Source organism: Arachis duranensis, chromosome 3 (genome assembly GCF_000817695.3).
Source record: "Arachis duranensis cultivar V14167 chromosome 3, aradu.V14167.gnm2.J7QH, whole genome shotgun sequence".
Classification (NCBI taxonomy): Eukaryota; Viridiplantae; Streptophyta; class Magnoliopsida; order Fabales; family Fabaceae; genus Arachis; species Arachis duranensis.
In genome coordinates, this window is record NC_029774.3 from 125723411 (window position 1) to 125741075 (window position 17665).

At 32.6% G+C, this 17665-nt stretch overlaps 3 protein-coding genes across 3 annotated transcripts; 1 reads left to right on the top strand and 2 right to left on the bottom strand.

The window, feature by feature from the left end:
• The first annotated feature begins 538 nt into the window (after positions 1–538).
• On the top strand, positions 539–2530 carry LOC107481270 (glycosyltransferase family 92 protein RCOM_0530710-like). The gene has a single exon (XM_016101517.3). It carries the CDS (start codon positions 565–567, stop codon positions 2239–2241), a length of 1677 nt encoding a protein of 558 aa, XP_015957003.1. The 5' UTR covers positions 539–564; the 3' UTR covers positions 2242–2530.
• A 1891-nt stretch (positions 2531–4421) lies between these two features.
• Positions 4422–4973, bottom strand: LOC107481177 (uncharacterized). Its single transcript, XM_016101390.3, has one exon. It carries the CDS (start codon positions 4890–4892, stop codon positions 4422–4424), a length of 471 nt encoding a protein of 156 aa, XP_015956876.1. The 5' UTR covers positions 4893–4973.
• A 1513-nt stretch (positions 4974–6486) lies between these two features.
• On the bottom strand, positions 6487–10573 carry LOC107481269 (serine/threonine-protein phosphatase PP2A-2 catalytic subunit). The gene is made up of 6 exons (XM_016101516.3): positions 9987–10573; positions 8733–8847; positions 8000–8108; positions 7821–7898; positions 7161–7352; positions 6487–7070 (listed from the first exon to the last, which is right to left on the bottom strand). Exons 1-6 carry the CDS (start codon positions 10237–10239, stop codon positions 6897–6899), a joined length of 921 nt encoding a protein of 306 aa, XP_015957002.1. The 5' UTR covers positions 10240–10573; the 3' UTR covers positions 6487–6896.
• Between the last annotated feature and the right edge of the window lie 7092 nt (positions 10574–17665).

Below are 17665 nucleotides of genomic sequence, written 5' to 3' on the forward strand. Positions count from 1 at the left end.
TAACAATAAATAAATATAACAATTTTGGTTGTTTTAAAAGAATATTCTAAAAGAAATTGAGTTGTCATCTTTCATTATCTTTCAAGAAAAACTTTCGTAATAAGTTGTTGTATTATTATGACATCGCTCTTTGTTTCATTATAAATATTTTTTGCCACGTGCATTTAGAGTTACAAATACAAAAACTATATTTTGATATATTCCAACAGTTTTTGTAAATATAATAATAATTTAAATGATAATTAAATTATATAGAAATTATTATTAACGCTTATGGTGACAAGAACAAGTTTGGCTCTGGATAGGTGAGTTGAAACCTTAGTCTATGTCCTTATTAAAAAGAAATCTGTTTCATTATCCATAGATTGAAAGGTTCGTGAACAGAAATATAGTATATAATTAAATTAGATAATACACAAAACCCATTTGCATGTGATGTGTATCTCTTTCTACTTTGACGGCTCAGCCAATTTGATTCATATACGCGTCCTCTCCCACCCAACGCTTTTCACAATATTTCTCTCTATTTATCTTCTCTTCTGATCTTCTCTTCTCTCATTAATAATGGATTCATTCTCAGACCAACGCCGCAAGAGGAACCACCTCTCACCACCCTTCTTCCTCTCTTTCTCCATACTACTCTCCCTATTCCTCTTCCTTAATCACTTTCACTACTCCTTCCACTCTCCCACCTCACACTCTCTTCTCATATCAACCCCACTCCGACTCCATCGTCGCATCCTCTTCCCTCATCACGTGCTCCTCACGCTCGCCAACCCCCACCACACTCTCCCCCCTCCCACCCAACTCCAGTGCCTCTTCTACACCCCCCTCAACCACCTCCACGTTCAACCGGTCCTCTCCACCGACCGCTTCGACCAGTTTCGTTCCATAGTACGGTGCCCTCTCCCTGCGACCAGCTCAAATTTCTCCGCCGTTTACTTGCGCCGCCGCGGGGACCCTGGTGGCGGAACTCTCGCCGCCCTCGACAACCAAACCGTTCTCAGCTGGAACAACCTGGCCTACGAGGCCGAACTCGACGGCGACACCGCCGTCGTCTTCGTCAAGGGACTCAACCTCCGTCCACACCGAATCTCCGACCCGACCAGGTTCCAGTGCCACTTCGGACTCACCGGTTCCCAAAACGCTGCGTTTTCTATCACAACGAAAGCCGTCACCGTGGCTCAAGAAGTGGTAAGGTGCTCCTTGCCGCACTCCATCAAGAACTACCATGACAAAGCTGAGGAAATAAGTGAAATAACCGTAACGGTTAGTCACGTGACGGGTCACGTGAGACATCCGGTTCGCGAGGTGATGCCATCTGTCGCTAGGGTCGACGGATACACTGCTAGGAATAATGGTGGAGCACGGAAGAATAAGCACGAGTTGTGCGCGTGCACCATGGTGTGGAATCAAGCACGCGCGTTGAGAGAGTGGGTTATGTACCACTCGTGGCTCGGCGTCGAACGGTGGTTCGTGTACGATAACAACAGCGACGCCGACGACGGAATTGACGGCGTCGTTAAGGATCTGGATCCTAAAGGCTACAACGTTAGTAGGGTGACGTGGCCTTGGATTAAGACGCAAGAAGCAGGGTTTTCGCATTGCGCTTTGAAGGCCAAAGAACACTGTAACTGGGTTGCATTCTTCGACGTTGATGAATTCTTCCATTTCCCCAACGAATTGGGGGATAGAAAGAACGCACTGAGATCCGTGGTTTCGAACTTGTCATCTTCGAATTCAGTTGCGGAGATAAGAACAGAGTGTCGTAGTTTCGGCCCTTCTGGCCTAAGGACACACCCTAAACGAGGGGTGAGTTTAGGGTACACATGCAGGGTAAGGAGCAGCGAGAGGCACAAGTCAATAGTGAGACCTGAAATGATTGACGCGAGTTTGTTGAATGTGGTGCATCATTTTGAGCTGAGGGAGGGTTACGGGCACAGGAACATTGGTGAGGGGAGTATGGTGGTGAACCACTATAAGTACCAGGTGTGGGAGAGTTTCAAGGCTAAGTTCCATAGAAGGGCTGCTACGTATGTTGTGGACTGGCATGAGGACCTTTGCAGAGGCTCCAAGGATCGGGTACCGGGTCTTGGAACTCAAGCTGTTGAACCGGCTAACTGGCGTTTCCGGTTTTGTGAGGTTTGGGATACTGGCCTCAGGGATTTTCTTCTTTCCAATTTTGCTCATCCGGTTACAGGGTTGATGCCTTGGGAAACAAGCAATGAGAGAGAGGACTAGTATGCACTCGCACTTTCGACGGAGATTTTCAACCCGCATTCACCTGGGATTAGTTAGTTTATACGTATATACACTGACAAACAACACTTACTATACTTACTTTTTTTTTTTGGTGGGGGTTTCAAATTAAAAAAAAAAAACTAATGTGAGGGTTCACATTTGAAAAATTTTATATTGTAAAATTATTGTGATATAACATTTTGTGTAAAATTTTCTGAAATGTAAAAACATTCTTTTAATTACAAGTCTCCTGAAAGGATAACATGTAGAAGGTGCATGGTTATGTTTATTTCGAAGGATGAAGTATAATTCTTTTTAATATTTTTTTACTTTTCTCTGATTTTTTAAGATATATATTTTAATTTCCAATGCTTATTATTAATTGTTTTGTTTTTAGTCTAATATTTCTTATTTATTTTTGAATTCTTTGAATAAAATTTATTGTGAAATTAAGATTTTAGAAAAAAATTATTCTATATTAATTCAAGAAATAATTCAGTATCGTTTAAATTAATATTAGTTAAATCATTAATATAATTATTTTTTTAAATTTTTATTTTATTCATGATTTATACTTCTATTATTAATTTATATTTTTAAAATATTTTTTTATTTTGGCCAAATAAATAATTAAAAAAATTATTTTTATCATCTTTATATGAGTGATACCTCGTATAATTATATTTGTTTTTTTTATATAATCATTCATACGTTTAATATAAAAATAAATTATTTTTATTGATGTAATTTATATAATTAAATATATGTAAAATTATTTTACACTAATAATATATCAACATTAAATTCTTATTTTTATTTCAAATACTTGAGATAAATATTAACATTGTCTTTAATTAATATTTTTTAACCTTATTTATATCCTGAACATTTTTAAAATGGTTCAATGTTATTTCATTGTTGACTTAACAACAAATTATTATTGAAGATTGTGACATATACAGTAAATGGTACATGTGACAACCTGCTATTATATTATATGGTTTATTAATAATTTAAAAAATGATTAAAATTAATAAGCAATAAAATTAACACAGAAAAATAACGAAAATTAACTTATAAAAAATTAGGGTTTTATTGTCTTTTTTTTCAGTTTACATCATATCATCAAATTTTTATATTCTATATAAAAATTGGAGTTTAAGAAAATTTGCATCCTCATTAATATTTGTAGTGGGGGTTAAAACTTAAAAGTGATGATAATATGGAATTACTTTTAAAATATTTAATATGTAAATAGGAAAAAAGAAATTAAACGCTTTTGTTAGTGACCCTAAATTTTTTCGCAAAATTAAAACAATACTTTATCCTATGTTTAATTTTGCAAGAGTACTATTTTGGTTATGTCTAATACAAGCAAGTTAACTAAATTTAAAAATTAGTTAAAAGGTGGAGGACTTACATAATAAACTGATAGAATGAAATTCAGAAACTGAGATTTGACATATTTTTTGTAATTGAATTGATCAACACAGGGAACTAAATAATATATGTTGTAGGTGAGGGAAGTAGAACATCATCATTCTGTTTCGGAAATGATAACGGGCAACAACCTTATTGATGTTACAAATGCCAAAAAAATCACAAGAATTCATGAATACTTTACTTTCTCATTACAAAGTTTATAAGAAATGAAGTTAAAACTTAAAAAGGCAGAGCAAGAACAATCCCATGGTTGAATGTATATATAAATTGAAGTTGAATATAGGCAAAAATCAAAGAGGGAAGCATCTCTGTTTTATCAGAGCCTGGTTTCGATCCAGGGACCTGTGGGTTATGGGCCCACCACGCTTCCGCTGCGCCACTCTGATGGTTGGTTAAGTTTACACAAATGAAAGGAAATTAATGAACCTTACACTACTAAACGTGATTACCCCCCTTCTCTGCTTAAACTTTGTATTTGATGATAAATGCGAGCAAAATAAAGAAGCCATTACATGAACAAAATCACTCCTAAAAATTCTTAGATTCTGATATGATTTACTCTTGGAATTTCAGGATCCTTTGATCTCAAGATTATCTATATTAAAGTATTAATAAATACACTTGAGAACATATCTGATTCATAATCACCATAATGATTTGTTGTGTCTAATCCTAATATATGATTCTTTGATCTTCCTCCATCAAAGAATTGCCAAACTGAGTGAGAAAAGCTATATCTAATCTTTGAGACTATATATACTGGGCGATGAGGAGTAAGGTTTGGGTTTAGGAGGAGCAGCAGTAGCATTAGGGTTTCCATTATTCCCATTAATAATCTTGGCACGAATCTTTTTGATAAATTTGTCAGCATCCACATTGACATCGTCGTTCACAAAGGTGGTGCTTGTTGGACCCTCTTCCTCCTTTTCGGGTTTCATTAGATAGGAACGTGGCATTTTAGGGTTCAACTCTGGCTGCTGTAACAATAAGTGCTTCCTGTTCTTGTTGGACATCATTTTTCCAACAGAGTTTGTGGTGCTGTCGCCACCAATCTCATGATGCTGTGATGATGATGATGATGACAAGTTTGAAGAACTACTGAACCTGAGAGATGAGAGTCTGATGATGTTGGCCACCAACAACATTGAAATCTCACAAATTGACGACGACGACGACGATGATGATCTCTTGTTTTTGTCGTTAGCCATTGCAGCATGCAACAGAATGAAGGAGCAAAAATATACTGTGATCTTATATTGAGTATTGTGTTATATGAGAAAATGGGTTCATTATTTATTCTAATAAGAAAGGAAAAATGAATTAGGTTCTTGGTTCGGGTGAGTTCTATTATTAGTATTTGGTGGAACATAATGGAACACACTTGTGTCATGGTTTTGGAAACCACGTGCGTCATGGTCCTTGCAACCACTTCACATATTCGAATTCTTTCCCATCTGACCATCAAATCATCAATTACTTGCTCTATGTTGATATTTAGATGTATTAAATCATCAATGTATCAAAATTCTAAAGCATACAATTTTGAAACTGAAGAAACAATGCAATAACAGCTACTCTTTCTCTAATTATCTAATATAATAACCTATTCTAAGGGTTTGCCGCTGGCCAATGGGTTGCTGCATGCACAAGGCGGGATTCGAATCCTCGACACTTGCTTAAGCGGACTAGTGAACTAACCACTAGACCAACCCAACTTGGTTATTTATTTTGTCTTTACTTGTATCAAATAATGCTTTAAAGTTTGAAGGGAGGCCCACACATGGCTGGTGAAGAGATCACTACAAAGATTCTAATATCTTATGATGAATTTCTCTTTTGTCTGCTTTGTTGGCGCACTTCCTTGTTTCACAGGCATGCCACTATAGTAGAATAGATAAAGCCAAACCATATTTGGACCAATGCCTGTATCAGAATCAGTACTGAGTATCTTTTCCTGTGCATGTCATCTCAAATACTTGTTCCTAAGTGGCATGATCATATTTGTTCCTACTACTACAATTTTCATGCGTGTTGTTAAGGAAAAGCATAAGATATGCATTCTTAACCAGTTCGTGCTCCTTTTTGCCACGGCCACTTTTTTTTTTTTTTTTTTTAAATGAGTATATGTTGTTAATAAAAAGGAAGGACGAGAAAGATAATATCGAGCGATATGAGTTTAAAAAACCAGCATCATCTTGAGTTGTACTGTCTAAGATTTTGCCACTTATTTATATACTTATATTATTTGCAAATAAAAATGTTTCTGTAAAAAGAAATGAATAATACATAAATTTGAAGACTAAGAATAATAGATTATATATAAAAGCACAGAAGTTTGATCCTCTCTGTTTGGATGATACAGGGTGCAAGCCTCAAACCCACTTATAACTTGAAATGGGAGAGAATATGATGGTAAATGTTCGAAGATGCAAAGGAACGATCCATTATTTTGTTAATGATGAGTTGCATTATTCTTCAGGTTCTAAGGCAAGTAACTTTCCACGTGTATGAGAATTCCCATGTTTGTATTAACAATAAGCATTAAAGTAAGCAAGTGCTTAATTCCCTACTGCTATTCAACACAAAGTGAAGGACTATACCTACACTTTAGAGGGTGTTAGATCTTGACACCTTTTTCTCTTTTTTTTTTTTAATTTTTTTGGGGCCCTTGATGAAGTAATTTATCTCCATCAAAGTTCCAGAATGACTTCAAAAATTTACTCTTATATTTATTCTTCCATATGTAAGCACAGTTTAAAACTTTTGTTTAATTAAACTTGACCAGATAATTAACATCTCCACTTTGAAAACCTTTTTCACCCTTCTACCATTATATAATTCAATCATGCAGAATGAACACCTGCACTTTCATTTGGCCTCGAGTCTCAAATGAACATCATTGTCAGGACACAAAAATCACTTCTCTAACTTGAGATTTAATAAAAAAGAAAAAAAAATTACAGAACAAGATATACCATGTTATTGCCGCTTCCTCCCCAAAAATATACAATCCCAATTGGTGGCTTGTGTCAGTTCTCCTATAGATTTCTTGCGCAAATAAGGTAGTAGCAGCAGCAGCAGCAGGTAACTCCAAAACAAAGAATTATGTTGATGAACACCCCTCCACTTAAACAGTGAAACTCGTCTTTTCTTAAAGACAAATCTACAGTAACAGCAGAAAGCAATAACTACTAACAGGCAGATATATGAAGTTACAAAAAATAATCTGGAGTCTTGCGTGTAGTGTCAGGCTCAATTTGCCTGGGGGCTGGATCGAACTGCAGAAAATTCTGCTCCATATTCTCTCCAATTTCCATTATTGCAGCCATGTTCCCACATCGGTAACAGTAATTTGGAGCGCTAAATACAGTCACCACATTCTTGTCCTGGAAAAGTGATATACACAATGTTAATACATGGAATTGAAAAGCCACCCAAACCTAGGAAGAAGTTAATACTGATTCAAAATATGTCACCTGGCACCAATTGTATCCTTCCATAATAAGCTGGTGTGCTCTAGATATCAGTGAGAGACCATTGGTATGATTAAACTGAGCAGCTATATCTTGTCCAAATGTATAACCAGCACCACGTGGAGATATTCCCCATCCACAGCGATCATCTGGATCTGACCATAAGAGGTCACACATTGGTCCTTCATGTGGAACCTGTTGTGCACAAGAACAATTGTTAGGCAACCCATATGGGAAATCATTGTCCATCCAATTAACCTCATGACTATACATGTTTGGATAATATGAATATTGATATTCCATTATGAACCAAAAAGATGAGGAGTCCTAAAATGCGTAATGACTAATGGACATGGCAAGACTAATAACTAATAATACAAATATTAGTCAACTAAATAGTGAAAGGGTGAAAAAAAAAGAGGATCCAAAACCAACCAGGTAACACCTAAGAGCTTTACGACAGTATTACACACCACAATCACAACATATAAACTAGTTTATACGGTATCAAACACCATTCTTCTAAAAACATCCAGAGACTGAAGCTATTATGAAAAGGTCAACTATCAACGTATGCTATAATTCTTTTATATGGAAATTCTCTTAATATAAAATGGATGGAAAGATCATGCAGTGAATTCATACTAGTTATTTCACACAAACCTCTTGTATACGATCCAATGCCCTGATATTATCTAATGTATCCAAAGAAGGTGAGAGACCTCCATGCAAGCAGAAAATCTGTTATATGTGAAAGTTAGAAGCTACAATAAAATACCAAAAGAAAAGAAGCTGACCTGAAAATAGTCAGAGGAATACTCCACAACAAATTTAATTCAAACCTGGCTCTCAATAAGGGCAGTCAGAGGTAAATAATCAAACAAGTCAGTAAAGTATTTCCAGACATTGGCGTTTCCATATTTTCTTAAACATTCATCATAGAAGCCGTACCTGAAAGGAGAAAGCCAATGACAAAGGTAATGGTAAATCAATAAATAAACAATTTTTCAAAATAAAATTGTTTAGTCAACCGAAGATTGTTTGTTCTTTTCCCTCATACATTTCGATCAAACAACTAATGAAATGAAACCTCAAGCATAAGCCATGTGATTCATGCTTAGTTACCCTCAATCAGATGCATCACACAGGCTTTATATATACTCTCCCATACAAATTACAATACTTTCTATAAAGAAATGGAAGAAACTAAGACATTAACCACAGAGTCAAAGGGGGATCTGTAGCAAAAACTATGTATGTTTGCAATTTGCACAGTAATATCATCTAAAATGTCTAACACTAAATAATACAGCCAAAGAGTTATGAGAAAGACAAAGAAAGAAAGAGACGATTCAAGATTAGAAGAATAATTTTGAAACCCACATAAAACTAGGTTATTGATCCTAAGGCCTAAGCCAATGATAGAGGCTACATGATCTACCACAAACTTCAAGCAAAATCTATACTAAAACTTCTCCTTAAACATGCTGCACCTTTACACAGTCACAAAAATTTCAATGGATAACAACAGAGTGTGTTGTGTGAGAAACATAGAATGCAATGAAATATTCATACACTTGAGTAATTTGACGGCTCTCATGATTTCCCCTGGTAAGTGTAATTCTATCCCTGTAGCGGACTTTCAAGGCAACCAGAAGTGTAACAGTCTCCACAGAATAGTACCCGCGATCTGCATTAATTAAGCAATTATCATGAGAAATGCCATTAGCTTCATAGATTCAAAGGCTACATAATGTGATCTTCGATATTGCCAAAGGAAACATCCTATTATAACATTCTTCAATGATTCCATTACATTTAAGTTGTTCAACATAATGTCCTTCACGGAAGTTGAGACCATTATAGCTAAATATTTAACTCCTGCTTAGGGGATTACTTTCTGCCGTAAAAAACCCAAAGGTTTTCACTTATAGACTAAGATTATTGAAAACGTATCAATCTTTAATCCAATTTGTATCACTCAATAAAAACATAACACAACTTGTACTTATTATGTTCTCAGCAAAATATCAAAAGGACAACATGGACATCAAAAGTTTTGGTCCTCACTGAGAAACATCCTAGAAAAGCATCTCATGCCATCATCATTCCAATGATCAAAAGAAAACTATATAGAAAATACACCAATCTGGATATTTATAATTCCTCCATATTCATTACTCATCAGTCATGTCTCACCTCACAGCCCATAGTGTAAAAGAATAACCGCACTCCCAGTACAAGATGTCAAGATCTAATAACAACACTTTCAATATCATAACAGCCATTAGCAAAATCCTTATTGTTAAACACACTGCAATCACATCACTGGGAGGGAGGAAAGGGCTGGGGAGGAAGCAAGTTCCACAAAACTGCTCTCTACCTAAGAGATGTTGGGTTGGCACAGCTGAAACAAGGAGCTCAAAATTTGAACCCCCTGTAGATTTCGACAGTGGTATCAATGCAACAGGTACGGAAATAAACAAAGACATTTCATAATCTACACTCATCGGATAAGTCTCTCACACACACACACAATCATCAACATTTAAAGCAAATACTCCGGCCATAAAATCCAAACTTGACAAAAAAAAAAAGCAACAAAAAAATCAAAACACAAAACAAACAACCTGTAGATGAATAAAATATCAGTTATTCCAATTTTCATATCCAACCACGTAATTTCTTTCAATCGTCAAAATAGCAATACACACTTCAATAACGTCCTGTATCAAGCCCTCTTCTCTTCTTACAAAACCAAAAAACCAACCTTTCAAAATGGAATATTCAAGCCCTAGCCACAATAATACGAAATTTGGGGAAACTCACCTACATAATCACCCATGAAGAGGTAATTGGTATCAGGAGCATTGCCACCTATGCGGAATAGCTCGACGAGATCGTAGAACTGGCCGTGAATGTCGCCGCAGACGGTGACAGGGCACTTCACCGGTTGCACGTTCCACTCCTCAACCAGAACCGTCCGCGCCTGATCGCACAGCGCTTTCACCTCCGCCTCCGACAGAGGCTTGCACTCCATCAGGTGCTCGATCTGACGGTCCAGATCCGCATGTGACGGCATCGTTTTTCCCCTTTCAAAACCACCAAAAAATATTTCCCTGCGATCCAAAAAAGCCCTTCAAGATCGCTTATTCTCCTCCTCCTCCTCCTTCTTTGTCTTCTTTTCCGTAGATCGACCGGGAAATGGATGGATTTAGCGCGACCGGAGGGTGTTCGACGGCAGGATTAGGGTTAGGGTTGGGGAACGGAACGCGGAGAGCAAAACGCACCGTTTTAGAGATGGCGTCGCTGTTGAATGTTTCGGTCTTTGAATCATTCCCGACTCTGTTATTTTTTTCCTTCCTCTCTTTTCTCTTTTCTCATTTCTCTTTCTCTGTGTTTCGCACTCAGACAGGGACAAAAACTAAATTACAAAATTTAACTAAATTAAAAAAATACTTCTTTTCTGTTTTTTTGCCTTGAAAGATTAAATAATGTATTATGCACTGTACACAAAAAAATAATATTATCACTTGTTTTTTATATATAAATTTATGCAAATATATTATATTAAAAAAATTTAAAATATTTTCTTTTTCATTTTAATTTTGTTAACAATTACGTACAATAAGCAATAAGGAAGGGGGGCGAGGGACCCGCTGGAAGGCAGAGCTAAGTATTAGAAATGAAAATGAAACTCCAATGCAGGTGAAATGACAACAAATTATTGCAATTTCTAAAGGAGAGTAAAGGATCGTTTTTTTCATGAGGTAAGTATTATTTGTATTTATAATTTTTAAATTATTTTATTTATATTTTTAATATTTATAAAAATAATTTAATATTATTCTGTAATTAATTATACTAATAGATCAGATTATATTTTTTAATTATTCTTGTTTGAATGTATTTATTTTCAATTATGTTTTACTTGAATGTGTTCGATTTTAATATTATATCTAGTATTTATGTTTAGGTTTAATTATATCTCTAAAAAAAAGTGAATTATGTAAATGTCATAGGGATTAGTTTCAACTTTTGATGAGTTATTATTATATTTGTATTCTAAATTCAAGAACTTCAACTAAAACTTATGAGGTGTAATTGACGGCAGAATAATATTGAATCACTTTTATAAATGTTAAAATATAAATAGAACGATTTAAATATTAGGGACACAAATAGAATTTATCCCAAACGTTGAAGATAAAAATGATACTTTACTCTTCTAAAAAATAAAATATTCGCATATATTTTTAATAAGATTATATTATGTGTACATTAAAATCAGCTACTAAAATCAGTCATTATATAAAATACATGTTAAAATATAAATATACATTAAAAATAAATCATATATATTTATACATAAATATATTAATAACCAATTTTAATGACTAATTTTGAAATATATATTAAAAATAAATTAAATAATATATATTTATATATAAATATAGAAAAAGTCTAGAGGACTAGTAATTTTATTGCAATTTGGTCAGCATGTAATCAGCAGAGAAAGGTGAGCTATTGGATGAAATCTAACACCAATCTCACACCATCAAATTATCATTGATGGTTAGTTGATGGCTACCAATCACAAATGTTGCTGACCCCTAGCATTGCTCATAAATATATACTAACTTATTTATTAGTTAATTTTAAGTATACATAGCATTCTTAAAATACTTATATATATAATATTAAAATAGGAAAAAGTTTTATAACATAAAAACAGAAAAAAGAAAAAAGATATGCATGAAATTAATAATAATTAAAGAAATGAGTATTTTTGAGAAAAAAAATGATATCAGATAAGGAGAATTGTCACTATACATTTCATAATAATAATAATAAATCAAAAGGTATTTATCACTAGAAATTTCTTAATGTACTAATAATTATTTAATGACATTCTTATGTTTGTAATATTTTTAAGTTAGAATATAGTTAAGTTAAATATTTTTGTTGATGTGACTTTCTAAAATTGAAAGTTTGTATAAAAGTTTTCTTAAAAGTTTCGCAAGTTTGTCAGCTTAAAATAATGAATGAGGATACATTATCAATAATTCGAAATAATTTCGGGAAAAGAAGAAATTAACGAGATTTTTTATTTTTATTTCTATTTATTCTCTCCCTTGAAGTTGAAAGGCCATGCCTAGTCAATTCAATAGATTACACATGTGAGCTTGTGGGTAACACTTATTGAAGTTGAACACTTCAAACTTCAAACTACTTTTTTTTATTAATTGTTAGCCATGCTTATCTTTTTTTTTTTTTATTACTTTTGCAATTTGGGTGGCTAGAGTTAGTACATTACTAATTTCGCAGCTAAAATAAACCATGTCGCCTGCTTTCTTTGATTTGTCTTTCTCTGGATATTTATAAATTCAATTATTTGTAGGATCTTAAGAGGATTGCAATAATTTACAATATTTAATCTTTTATTTGATTACTTTAATTTTGAAGTTTCGCCACCTGAGAATTTATATATGAAATTTTCAATAGTTGTTTCCATTTTGGACTTTTTGGTGTGACAGCATCACGAATTTGAATGGCATGCTCATTCCTATAACATAAAAGTATTCAACTGAATGACTCTGTCTATTTGGATTTTGATAATCCAATTAAATTTATTTTAATTTTTTACTATGGTATTTTTGCATAATGTATTACGATATTAAACAATTTAATAATTTCTATAGATAAAAGTCATAAAACCAATTTATTGTTTATGTGAGTTAATCAATTAAAATGTGAATTTTTTATTAATTTCTTTGTTTGTATTGTTAAACAAAAATATTTACTACACATAATAAGTAATAAAACATGAAAAAGGTATGAGTTGATTTGTTTGTATCATATAATATCGAATATTATTTGACCAAGAATATCGTAAATAAATTAAAATTAATCCTGAAAAGTAAAAATGTTACTATTTGATTATTAATTTATTAAGAAAATAACTTAAAAGACTTCAATAATTTCTATCTACACCAGTGGCTTGCACATGATAAACTTTATTTTTTTCCCTTAATGAAGAAATAAAAAGTTAAAAATTCTTTCCGAATTTTTATAATTTTATTCATGCCTAATTAATTAAGGATGCCAACATGCATTCTATCGTGGATTGAATATTCAATCCGATCCAGTCTGGTAAAATAAAGTTGATAACCCGATCTGCAGTAGATAAACTAGGATGTGGGTAAGAATTTCGTGTAGGTCGATAAAGTGCGCGTTAAAATTTAACGCTTCCGACTAACCCGCACCATATATGTGTTATATATTTATTTAAAATTATGTTTTAAGTAGATGTTAAATCAAGAATTTCTCACTAAATACAAAAAATTCTAAGTCACTAAAAGAAAATTATTAATTGATCATTTAATATTTTTTTTACATAAAAATTAATTTTATTTTAAATTATCATCAAAGTATATAATAATATTGCATTTTTTAGTAATCTGCGAGTTGGGTTGAATTCTCGCGAGTTAAGAACTTGGTAAGATTAAGGTTGAACTATTATTAATCTGCGGATGGGTGAATTTATATAAAAATTTGATTTAAAGTTTGATACAAACACTACCCTACCCTACCTTACCACTCCTATACCTAATGTTTTTTTTTTCAGAAAATAGGCTAGGAAAACCCAGTCTAAAAAACAAACATAACAAAGATACAAAAAACATTAAACAAGCTTCCCTCCCTCTCAAAACTCTCTAACTACTCCCTCACCTAATATAAACGGTGAAGGCAAAACCATGATGAACAAAGGAATTAGATGATGGGCAATGAAAGTGGAGCCACTGGAATCCTACTTCTCCATCCAAAGATTTCTGTCCAACTAACTAGTTTTGCAATAGGTGCAACTGCCGTGGCTGGTAACTACCAAGGCGGAATGTGCAAGGGAATTGATTCGAGTCTTTTCTTTTACTACTTGAACTAATTGAAGACAATCAGCTTCTACTATGATTTTTTCCTATCTCTAGATTATGGATAAGAACCAATGCTGAGAATGTTGCATCGCACTGGTAAGCTATTTCTCCTTTGAGGTTTTATTAACTGCTGCTTCTTTTTCTCATCTACTTGTCTGGTCATTATGATTGTGTATTTCGGGTCTGGAAAACTTTTCTTGATTTCCAGATAGCCCATATTAAATGACCTAGTTTGCTCCATTGCCCTTTGAGGTCTGACTTGTTTTCCTCCTTCAATCTTATCCATTTTTCCAAGAGCCACTTGCTGAGACCCGAACCAAGTAGCTAGAGCATGCTCGGTAGTCTCTTCCTCTTGAGCTCCTGAAATGTGATTCCCGAGGCCGAGGTGTAGCAGTTCAAGATTTGTACGAGTCGGTAAATCCCTTCCTCCTGAGCTCCTCAAAAAATAATACAATCGTTAGTAAATAGTAGGTGCATTTGGAGCTAGTTTAACCCCTGAAATCAAGTTTTCGTTCTGGGAGAAAGAACTTCTGAAGCTATAATCAAGTTTTTGGTAGCTTTTGGGCCCCATTTTTGTTGGGTCAACAGTGAGTGAGAAATATTGGACTAATTGGAGTCAACATGTACGAGGTGTGCCAAGTAGAGAATTGTGAGAGATGGGCCCAAGCTCAAACCCTTACACTCTGTATTATTATTTATTAATATAAAAAATTATCTAAAATACTTTATACAATTATGTGATAGTACGATAGTATGTTTTGTATTTGTGTTCATATTTCATTGGTGCTAGTCAGTAGTTCAAATCTTAAATTAAATACTTAAAAGGTCCAACTAAGTACCAATTATATACATGCAAACTTTGTTTCTAGTTTGTAGGGGATATAATACCTAATGCATGCAAGCTTGTTTAGTTTTACAATTCTTAAAAGAGTAAAGCTAGGAACCAAAAGCATATCAGGCAAAATCTAACTAAATATCTTTGGATGAATTCAAAATTTTTACGAGTTAATATATATGGATGTTTCTTCTACTAAACATTAGAATGTTTCTTTTTCATATTAAATAGATGTTCTTTTATATATTTTTCGAATTTGTGATTGTTAGAAGTAGATAGATTAATGTGAGAAAAAAGAGAAATGTTTTTATAAGTTTTAATTAAGTTTACTTAATCAATTTAAAATTTTTTAAATTTTGAATTTAAAAAATTTAAAATTAATTAATTATTAATATAAATTAATATAATTTTGTTTAGTTTTTGGCTGATAAGCTTTTGGTTCCTTATACTTTTCTTTAACTAAATTATTATAATCTATGTTGTTCGACAAGTTTAAAAACAAACTTAGATTGTTTTTAAAGCCATCCAAAATTTGTGGGGAAGGAAGGTGTAAGAAGGCACGTGATTTGGTGTTCCAACTTCCAAAGTTGTACGAAATTTTAATATTTCTTGATTAGAAGAAAGAGAAAAAATTTGTATATAGAGTTTTAGACTTTTAGTGTTTTGTTATTAAGAAGAAAGAGAAGAATGATAATTAAAGTTATGTTTTGAGATTTGGGCTAAAACCTTTTTGTTTTATTGTTTTAATTTGATTTTATTTCATTTTTGGATTGATATCATAATATATACAAAATAAAATTTAAATTTTTAATATTTATTTAACTGAGCTAGTTAACTAATCATTTCTAGACCAACCTAAGACTTTGAAGAACATAGGCTGTACATGAGACAATAAAATCTGTTGCATGGACTGGACCAAAGACCAAGTAGTTTCACTACCTTCACCAATGGAATCTGGTTAAAAAGACCAACATACCCTTAGCTCCTTTATTTTACTGATGCTAGGGCTAGCTACCAAGTACCAACCCCTTTAAATGGTGGAGTTTACTTTAGTCCTTACTTACAAAAAAGGAAAAGGAAAAAAAATGAAAGGAAAAGTATATGAACCAACTCTTAATAAGACAAAAATAGAACAATTTAATTAATTATAATTATATTAATAATTAATTTTAAATTATTTAAAATTGATTAAATAAATATAATTAAAATCTATAAAAATATTTTTTTTTTCATATTAATCTACCAACTTCCAATAATTATACACACAGATCTCTTTTTTTCACCGTCAGACCCTCTTCGCCTCCCCACCGCGACCTACTCCTCTTTTATTACCGACATCTGTCTCGTCGAATTTGTCACCGTTGACAAGAACCTCTTTCTTTTCGTGAACCACTGCCCGTAGATCTTCACGTCAAGCATCACCACAGGGACCACGAACAACCACCACAGCACCAGGTAAGGAACGGTTTTTGGTGCCATAAAGGGTGACAATTCAAGAAGAAAGAGCCACGAGATTCATGGTGCGAAGAGATAATTATCCCCTACATGGTGCAAGAACTCGGTCTTTACCATCTTAAAGAAAAACAAGCACCTTAAGATGTAAAGAAGAGAGAGTCATATGAGAATAAAGAGAGCCAGAAACCAGAGTATGGAAAAAATCGGCTGAGAGTAGTAATTGACGGCGAGGGCAAAATCGTCATCCAAGAATGCCTCTTTAGCTTTGTTCTCAAGTTCTTTCGCCATTTTTGAGATTACAAACTACACACTTGATCTTAGCCAAAAGGAGTGGTGGAGAACGAATTGTTCTTGAACAATTACAGAAATATAAAAAAAATATTCATTTAATATGGAAAAAAAACATTCTAATACTTAACAAAAGAAATATCCAGTTATATTTTAGCAAAAATAATTAAATATCTATAAAATTTAAAAAATATATGAAATTCTTAAAAAAATAGAGACATTCACATTTGCAATACAAAAAAAAATCGAAAAATATATAAAACAACATCAATTTAGTATAAAAAAACATTCTGATATTTAGTAGAAAAAACATTCATATATATTAACTTATTTTTATTAAGATAATTTTTGATGTCCAGCCTATTAAAAAGTTGGCAGGAGTTAACTGAATCCCCTCTTGATTTCCTAACAGAATTAAAAATGAAAATATCAAATGTATCCAAATTTGTGATAACATTTTTCCAAAAAAATATAAGTGTGAAGTTGAATATACAATTATTTCATTCGTAAATTAAAAATGAGTGACAAAACAGATATAAATAACTACATTACTAATAAATATTAGAGAAAATTTCACTCCCCTCCCCTGTGAGATGCTAAAATGACACTTCTTTCCTCTCTATTTTATAAATGTACATTTCCCTCCCTTCTAACTTTTAAAAAAACCTCATTTTTAATCCATTTTAAACTTTTTGTGTTAACTAATGTTAACTTTATCCATTTTTTAAGAAAAAAATTATTTTTTTAAAAAATATTCATTAGCAAAAATTTTATTTTTTATTATTAAATTTTACTTAATAAAATATTCTTTAATAAATTATTTTTTTATTGATTAAATTGTATTTTTAAAAAAATTAATAATTATGTTATTTTTTTAAATACCCTTTAATAATTTTACCAAAATTTTTGTTAACAATTTGTTTATATTTTACTATTAATTTTTCGATATCTATATATTATTTTAACATTAAATAAAAAATTTTTGTAAGATTATTTTT

What these genes read in the sequence shown, in the direction of transcription:
- LOC107481270 (XM_016101517.3), top strand. Translation starts at nt 565, where the DNA reads ATGGATTCATTCTCAGACCAACGCCGCAAGAGGAACCACCTCTCACCA.
- LOC107481177 (XM_016101390.3), bottom strand. Translation starts at nt 4,892, where the DNA reads ATGGCTAACGACAAAAACAAGAGATCATCATCGTCGTCGTCGTCGTCA.
- LOC107481269 (XM_016101516.3), bottom strand. Translation starts at nt 10,239, where the DNA reads ATGCCGTCACATGCGGATCTGGACCGTCAGATCGAGCACCTGATGGAG. An exon ending in CATTGGATCGTATACAAGAG is followed by an intron (nt 7,353 to 7,820) that starts GTTTGTGTGAAA and finishes TGTGCACAACAG; the next exon opens with GTTCCACATGAAGGACCAAT. An exon ending in AAGGATACAATTGGTGCCAG is followed by an intron (nt 7,071 to 7,160) that starts GTGACATATTTT and finishes TCACTTTTCCAG; the next exon opens with GACAAGAATGTGGTGACTGT.